Source organism: Mytilus galloprovincialis, chromosome 9 (genome assembly GCF_965363235.1).
Source record: "Mytilus galloprovincialis chromosome 9, xbMytGall1.hap1.1, whole genome shotgun sequence".
NCBI lineage: Eukaryota > Metazoa > Mollusca > Bivalvia > Mytilida > Mytilidae > Mytilus > Mytilus galloprovincialis.
Genome location: NC_134846.1, coordinates 5,640,167 through 5,648,678, shown reverse-complemented (window position 1 = coordinate 5,648,678; position 8,512 = coordinate 5,640,167). Strand labels below are relative to the sequence as shown.

General features: G+C 33.7%; 1 protein-coding gene across 1 annotated transcript; it reads right to left on the bottom strand.

Annotated features, from left to right (window-relative positions):
- Positions 1-1,756: 1,756 nt before the first annotated feature.
- On the bottom strand, positions 1,757-5,257 carry LOC143044302 (uncharacterized). Its single transcript, XM_076216253.1, has 2 exons — positions 4,039-5,257; positions 1,757-2,058 (listed from the first exon to the last, which is right to left on the bottom strand). The coding sequence occupies exons 1-2, from the start codon at positions 5,147-5,149 to the stop codon at positions 1,805-1,807; spliced, it is 1,365 nt and encodes a 454-aa protein (XP_076072368.1). The 5' UTR covers positions 5,150-5,257; the 3' UTR covers positions 1,757-1,804.
- Between the last annotated feature and the right edge of the window lie 3,255 nt (positions 5,258-8,512).

Here is an 8,512-nt window from a genome sequence, read left to right as displayed (position 1 = left end):
TTTTTTTTTTTTTTTTTTTGAAAAACAAAAGTGTTGCGTTTTCATTGGCACTCAGTATATATATGTTCCTGTTCCAACTATGTGATTGGTCGATATCATAATTCTCATACTTTCCTGAAATATGAAAAAAGTTAACTTGATCGATCTGTTCGTGTCTTAAGTTTTTGAATGAACTATCCGCAAACATACTGTCTTCAGTATTCTTATTAGACTATATAGTTTAATAAAAGAGGGACGACAGATACCAGAGGGACAGTAAACAAACTCATGAGATTGAAAATAAACTGACAACGCCATGGCTAAAAATAAAAAGACAAACAGACAATTATAATACAGAAGACAAAACATGGAAAACTAAAGACTAAGCAATACGAATCCCACCAAAAACTGGGGGTGATCTCATGTCACGCTCTGTAAGGGTGAGCAGATCCTGCTCCACATGTCACATGTGGCACCCGTCTTGTTGATATTTGTGCCGATAGATAGTGGCAAAATTTAAATACCTTGTGGAGAATTGTAAATCCATTTTACAAATTTTCAAACATTCAACCTTTTAGATAAATAAATATGTATTGCCGCTAAATGTTTACAATTCCATATACAGCGTTGAATAGATTGTGCCTCGGAAAAACAAAGGCAAAATTGTTAGAATTACTCTAGGCACTTTATCAAAAATAAAAAATGAATAATCATGTTTCGTGACTTTTTTTAAAGTAAGTTCTATATAAGTTCGTACAATCATTTTGTGAAAATGCCGATTTTGGTAAAAAGCAGCTTTACATTACTATGAAACAAAAATAGTAACAGCCTATGGCGGGTCCCTCAAGACTTAAATGTATACAACATAAATACAAAATAATAACATTAAAATGTACTTAAAATAGGAGAGATTTTACAATTTTGTTATTTTATTTTCTGTTTGTTAACTTCGTGGACAGAGGACTTACCAGATAAACATGAAACATTTGTAGATGTGGTATGATAGCCAATAAAACAAATATCCATTCAAAGTTCAAATGAAGTGGATATAAGTATAAGCAGAGGCGGATGTAGGGGGCCAGGGTGCCCGCCCCCCCCCTTTTTTTCAGAAAAATTTTGGTTGGTTATATAGGGAATCGCTGAAGCGTGACGGAATCCCCCCTTAGGCAGTCAGTGGGCCCCCTCTTATGAAAATTTCTAGATCCGCCACTGATAAGTATGAGGCAACCGTAATCCTTCAACAATGAGAAAACCCATACCGTATAGCTGGTCTAAAAGACCCCAACATGAATGATATAAAACTGTTTTCATTGATTACAATTTTGAAAACAGGAATGTTTTATCAGGCAACAATAAAGACAAATTTTTGAAGGAGTTTTAACATTTTGCACATATTTTAGTTATCTCGTTTGAATTGTTTCACCTTTGTCATTTCGGGGTCTTTTATAATTGACTATAAGGTATTGGTTTTAGCTCATTGTTAAAGGCCAAAAGGTGACCTATATAAATTGTTAACGTATATGTCATCTGGTTTACACTTAATCTTCTTTGACATTTTTTTTAAACAGACCGTTTCCAAACGGATAATTTTGGGTTTTTTTCGGCTATATTCAAGCTATGTTTTGTGGCGTTCTTTGAAGATAAAAAAAACATTTACTTTATATGAAAATTGAAAATTTCGAAAGGATATTGATCGATTGTTTTTTTTTATGTTTAACGTCACATTCAAAACGGAACCATGGCTTACACCAAACAGCAAGCTCTACATAAATATTAATGTGAAAGATTGATTTATTTATTTTATATATAAATTAGCGTATTGTTATCAGATTAGTGAATAGTTTGCGTCTTTATTTTGTACAAGGCCAACTCTTTTGGCTGGGATCGATGGTAATTGAGACTGCTTGGTGTGTGGATGTGGAATCCTTAGGTCCTCAGTATCAGACAGGCTTTCATCGGAGCAGGATCTGCATGGAAAATCTCTTGGTGTCAGTTCTTTCTTGTCAACATTCTTGACTCGACTAAGGCGCAAGTTTTTCTTCAATGCTGACCATTTCTGTGATTCAAAATTCTTTTTCCCTGTAAAAAAAAGGACTAAAATTGAGAATGGAAATGGAGAATATGTCAAAGAGACAACAACCCGACCAAAGAGCAGACAACAGTCGAAGGCCATCAATGGGTCTTCAACGCAGCGAGAAAATCCCTCACCCGGAGGTGGTCAACTGTGAATTTGGACATCGATAATCATTTTGAATAAAGGGAGAATACTGATGTTGTTATACGTTAGGTAATGATGCAGCAACGGATCGAATAAAATAATCAAAAAGATCGGGTGCAATATACAATACAGTCTTATTGCGGACGTACCTTTTTCTGCATTGATTTGAGTTACAATTTGTGACTAAAATCAGCAAAGACCCTGGCATGTCGTGTGGTAATCAGAAAACGGGAGATATGAGAGATCGTTTTTTAATTAGATTGGCAATGAGACAGCAACTGAACGAATAAAATAATCAAAAAGATCGGGTGCAATATACAATACAGTCTTCAACAATAAACAGCCTATATATGATGAGATTTAAATGGTCCCCATGCAGATATATATAAAGTTGTGATTAAATAAAACAAAAGCTATCAATGGTTTAATGCAATCAACTCTATGCAAATTCTCCAACTTAAAAAAAATAAAATATCATGATAAATAACAAGCGTGAACTGAGTGACCAAAGGTTCTAGACTTGTGGCCGTGTTTAATTTATCATTTTGGTTTGTGTAGTAATGCATTAGAATAGGCATGTATATTGTTTTTGTTTCAGTTAACTTCAATTTTCTTGGAACTCAAGGGTCCCATACATATGTATCGAACAACAATAGTCGAAAAGATTGCTATGGAAGTTTCGGAAACATTGTCTATCGAACTGTAAACCGGGGGGATCTACACGATTTACTTTTACCAAGTTAAGGAGGCTCGAGGGTACAAAAACTTTGGAACATTTTTTTTCATTACAAATTTTATTTATTACACTATTAGTTGTTACTTTAGGATACCGTATGGTACAAAAATCAACCAATCTCGCCTGTTCATTCACTTACCATAAAAGATGGTGTAGGTGGGATTAACAGAATAGAGAATAATAGGCAAAAAGATATCTAGAGAATAGATGATAATATATAGAATTTATTTAGACCAAAAAAATTAGAGAATATTGGGATGCTAAAATATAAAGAATAACTGCAAGATTTAAAGAATTGGATAAGAATTTACTGGTTACATTTCCAGAATACAGTTATGAAGACTTAGTAATTACAGAGTAGCCTTGATTTTCAAAGATAAACATTAAAGAGCGAAAAATTCAAGAATACAAAAATGAGGGACCCCATCCATACCTCTCATAAACATTTGTTAGTAAGTATGATCACTGATTCGCATGTCATATTTTACACATATATAGGTTTCTACAACATAAATTTGTCGGACAGGTCGAATCTTTGATATTACATTTTTTCCTAGTGATAGAAAAAAAAACCACTTTTGAATGAAGTGTGTAATGCCGATTGAAATTAAATCTTATTAAGAGGTTTTTTAAAATATTTTGGGATCGCTGTTTCTTTTATCTTTTTTCTACTTTGAGCGACAGTGTGTGTTAGCAGTTTCGCTCGTATCATGGCTTGCCTTTTTATTGACCCTAATATACTTTCTATTTCATGTGTCTATTTTTGCCTCCTTTAATGAATTGACAATACGGCAGATTTTTTTTATTGTGTTTCAATTAACATATGAGATTAACACGTAATAAAACTGTAAGCTTATTGTATTATGTGTCATTTACCAGTCATGCATTTTTCGTTGCTATATAGATATAGGAAGATGTGGTATGAGTGCCAATGAGACAACTCTCCATCCGTCTTTATATATAATGTTATTCAGAAAAGTCGTTTCTTTTTGTGATGAATGATCAGTATGTAATACACAGATAGATGCATTCTCGGTTTTATCAGTACATTTGAAAATTGACCTAACAGTATGTTATGAACTATTATACCGATAAATAAACTTGCCTTTCTTAGATCCCTTTGAAACATTACTGATCTCTGTGATCAACGATGACATGGTTGGATCTTTTGTAATCTTCTGAAGAGGAGTTATCGGCAAAGGCTTTGCTGGCAGACGATATGAATTCGACATTTGGTCCGATACTAGTCCATACAATTTGGGCATATCTTCTATAATATTTGTAGTTAATTCCTTTTCGGTTAAAGGACAAGAAAATGTGTCGAATTCGTCTTCAGATGCATTAACGACCGTGCTTGACGTTGGGCTTATTGCCAGAATTGATGATGGAATGTGTCCAGTCTTCGGGTTATTTCCCATGAAGGATTTTAGTTGAAAATCAAAACCACCATTGTCACAGGATGAAGAATCTGACGGGAACGAGTCCAAAGAAGAATCATCATCTGATTCTGAAGAGTACTGAATCTTTACTCGACTACGACTCGCACGATTTTCCCTATACCTTATTTTATTTTGCGTTTCAGGTTCCAATATCGCAGGAAATTTGGGATTTTTATATACAGCCTTCCCTCTGTCGCTCAAACTATGAACAGCCCATTTTTCAGCACTTTCAAAATCCTTCGGGTATTTCATATTGACCCCGACCTTTGCTCTACCATTTTGTTTTAAAATACTCGCACATACGTCATATCCCAAACGAACTGCATGCATGAGAGGCGAATATCCCATATAGTCCGGAACGTCTACACTCATGTCATATTTTGTTAGGGCTATAACCATTAATCTAACAGTTGCAGCGTTACCCGACGACACTGCATGGTAAAGTGGGGTATTCCCATTGACATCGGTATAATTCAAATCTAGGTCAAGATCTGCGTTTTCCAAAAGGAGGTTCACATCTTTATCTCGACCGTAAATACAAGCCCAGGAAAGTGCATTTCGTCCTACAATATCTGATTTACTCACGGCCGTCCCTTTTCGCAGTAACATTTTCAAAATTTGTAATCTACTTCCTTCATTTTCTACAAAAATTGTTCTTATTAGTGACGTTTGTCCACAGTCATCGGACTCGTCTGCTGAACATCCAGAATCTAGTAGCAGACGAACTTGTCTAGGTCGTCCGGCAGATATTGCTTTTAGCAATGCCAGGCCAGCCATTTTAAAACGAAAATCTGCAGTTAAAAGTTTTACGTTTACAACACACAACAAATCGACATCGTATTAAATTCAACTTTCTCCAAATGAAATGAATTTTATTAATTAAAAAGTTTTTTTCTGTGTTTCACAAGTCTTGGTTTATAAGAGGGAGGAATGACAAACAAAAAATTAAATGCCCAAAAAATTGAAATGACATTTAATTACACATGACAGCTGTTAAAAACTGTCAAAAACTTTAATTAACTCGACTAAGTTATTATATTTTAGCTGTAAACTGTTATCATAACGGTGCAGCAAACAAAACAATCATATATATATGCTGTACTCTACCATGTTATTTTTTGGTTTTTTTAAAAAAGTATGAGTCAAAAAAACATTTTCCCTTTTCCAACAACCGTAAAAAAAGATCTGTATTAAGTCCGATATATAATGAATTCATTAAAAATTTTGTCGTCCTTTCTCTTACCCAAATATTAGGGGCAACACATAATCAGGTACAAATAAAACCAAAGGAGACATATTTATTTTTTGTATTCTTTTATTTTATAGTTCATAAGTAGGTTGAAAAGGTAGAATATAGTTCAAAATGATTTAAAGAATATAATTTTATGATATATATTATACGTCCCAAGTGTCTCTTTTCTCGGTTAAAGGTGATTGCATATCCCTATATTTTAAATATAAAGAAAAAGTCAATGTAACCCCGAAACGTCAATATTTTTTGGCAAAGTTTCATAAAGATCATAAAGCGTTTTGTAAATCGTAATTGACGTTTTCACAAATATCAAAGTGATAGAAAAGTTTAAATGCGCGAAATTAGCCAGCCGATATGATTATTTTATAACAATTTGACAGAATATCTAGCAAATGCATGTGATATTTTTTTTTTTAAATATGATTAGTTTAAGTCAATATGAGGAAATATTTTCCCTATTTTATGGTGCATCTTTTACAAAATTAATGCATATATTCTTATTTCAAAAATATGAACTCAGCAATAATATTTAAAACAAGAATGTGTTCAAAGTACACAGATGCCCCGCCCCACTCGCACTATCATTTTCCATGTTCAAAGGACTGTGAAATTGGGTATTTTTTTTAATTTGGCATTTAAACTAGAAAGATCATACCATCGGGAACATGTGTACTAAGTTTCAAGTTGATTGGACTTCAACTTCATCAAATAAAATTGAGAATGGAAATGGGGAATGTGTTAAAGAGACAACAACCCGACCAAATAAAAAACAGCAGCAGAAGGTCACCAACAGGTCTTCAATGTAGCGAGAAATTCCCGCACCCGGAGGCGTCCTTCAGCTGGACCCTAAACAAATATATACTAGTCCAGTGATAATGAAGTTGATTGAACTTCAGCTTCATCAAACACTACCTTGACCAAAAACTTTAACCTGAAGCGGGACAGACAGCCGGACGAACGAACAGACGGACGGACGCACAGACCAGAAAACATAATACCCCTCTACTATCGTAGGTGGGGCATAGAAATTACTAACTTTACTTCAGTTTTTTCCCCAAAGTGATTCATTTATCGGGCAAACTTAAATCTTTGTTAAAAAAGTGTCCTATAGACTGACAATACACAATGCCTTCACGGTACCATACAGCCTGCATGTAAGTCGGTGGTTTATAGAGATTATTTTTAATACTTTACACAATGATACCAGTATTGGTAAAAACATATGAAGACTTTTGGCAATACTCGATTGTGAACAATTGAAACGAAGAACTAAACACTGCAATTAACATTCGGCCTACATTCAAATGTTCTAGCCAGGCTTAAAATATAGCAGCCCCTCGCTAGCAGCCAGTTTTCAGATATGTCAGTTTCCCTCTAGGTTAAAGAGTAAGAAGGTGATGTTATGTTCCTATTTTGATACTTTATTTGTTCCATCTAATTTGAACGGAAGGGATGTGGGGAATTTAATAATGACTTAAATTCACGCTTAACGAAATTAAGCAAAGGAACTGAGCTTTTATTGTGGTTCCTTATCTTATGGAAAGAGACTCTTTCTCTACTTTACATCAATAGCCCACAGAAAAACTTGAAAATTGAACAAAATTGTATACGACGTTCTCATGATTTTGAGAGTTGCAATCGATTACAAATCAAGTTAAGGAATCTTTTACCAACTTCGTGACCATTATCGAAAAGAAGTGAAAACAGCCTAAAGTACATCCGAAACTGGAAGTACTTTTTTTGTCAATATATAGTACAGTTAACTTATAGATAAGAAAATGTGGTATGAAACAACTCTCAATGTATAAAAAGTTACTAACAAGCATAATTATACTAGGTCAAAGTACAGTCTTAAACCCGGAGCCTTGGTTCACACCGGACATTCGCAAACTCCACACTTCATAGTAGGTATGACTGTTCGACGTCATGATGGTAACGGAAACGTGATACAAACCAGCTTGTTCACAAATACACTTTCCTGATGATAAATAGGACGAAACATGCTTGACGCCAACAGATATTATTTTTCTTGGAAATCCTATTATCCCGTCTTTATTAACAGCAACGCTACTATGAACTCCACATGACGTAAGAGCAACTAAATTAAAGAAAATATTAAAGATTAAAAGTAATAAAAATTGACTGTTCTTCTTTAGTAATACAGTCATTCCCAAAAAATGGGTACAATTACAAAATCTCAGTGTCGCCGGCAAATAACCACAAAATGCAAGCTTAACATATGTCACAGATAATCTTTTTCGTGTTCTAAGTGATTAATATGTATACTAAAATAAAATTATATTCTTTTGTGATGTATATCGTAAATATATTTGTGTGATTTTCTATTCAATATACGGAAATCACACGAATTCCGAATGTCGCCAAGAAAAACTCCAAATATCGGTGTGAATTAAAATACTTTTTTTCATCTAAATCATGATTAGATTTGCTTTTTTTATTTGACACTATATTGATTTTTATCCACAAAAATATTTTAGAATCAAAAGTTATAATATACACTTTGATTTACCCATTAAACAAATGTCGCCGACTTTAAGCAAAGTTGATACATCAAATTTTAAAATCCTGCCTTTAACTTTTATTGCAATGAAACGAAAAATAAAAAAAAATCTTCTCTTTCTCTTTTTTTCGATTGTCGCATATAAGAATCCAACCTACGTAACGCGTATTTTGGAACGCACTAACCAAGAACAAATCAAAATGATGATTATTTCATTGAAAGCACCCATAAAGCTTCTCAATAATCAGTTTTGAGAAAGCAACTCAACAATATTGTTACATATTTCCATGTATAATGTAAATAAAACTAACCTCCGTTTAAATAACCTCCGTGACGCAGTTATTTACAGTTAAGTTGTCAGACTTTT

Coding starts and splice junctions, on each gene's coding strand:
- LOC143044302 (XM_076216253.1), bottom strand. CDS start 5,149: ATGGCTGGCCTGGCATTGCTAAAAGCAATATCTGCCGGACGACCTAGA. Junction 2,059..4,038: donor TTCAAAGGGATCTAAGAAAG/GCAAGTTTATTT, acceptor TTTTTTTTACAG/GGAAAAAGAATTTTGAATCA.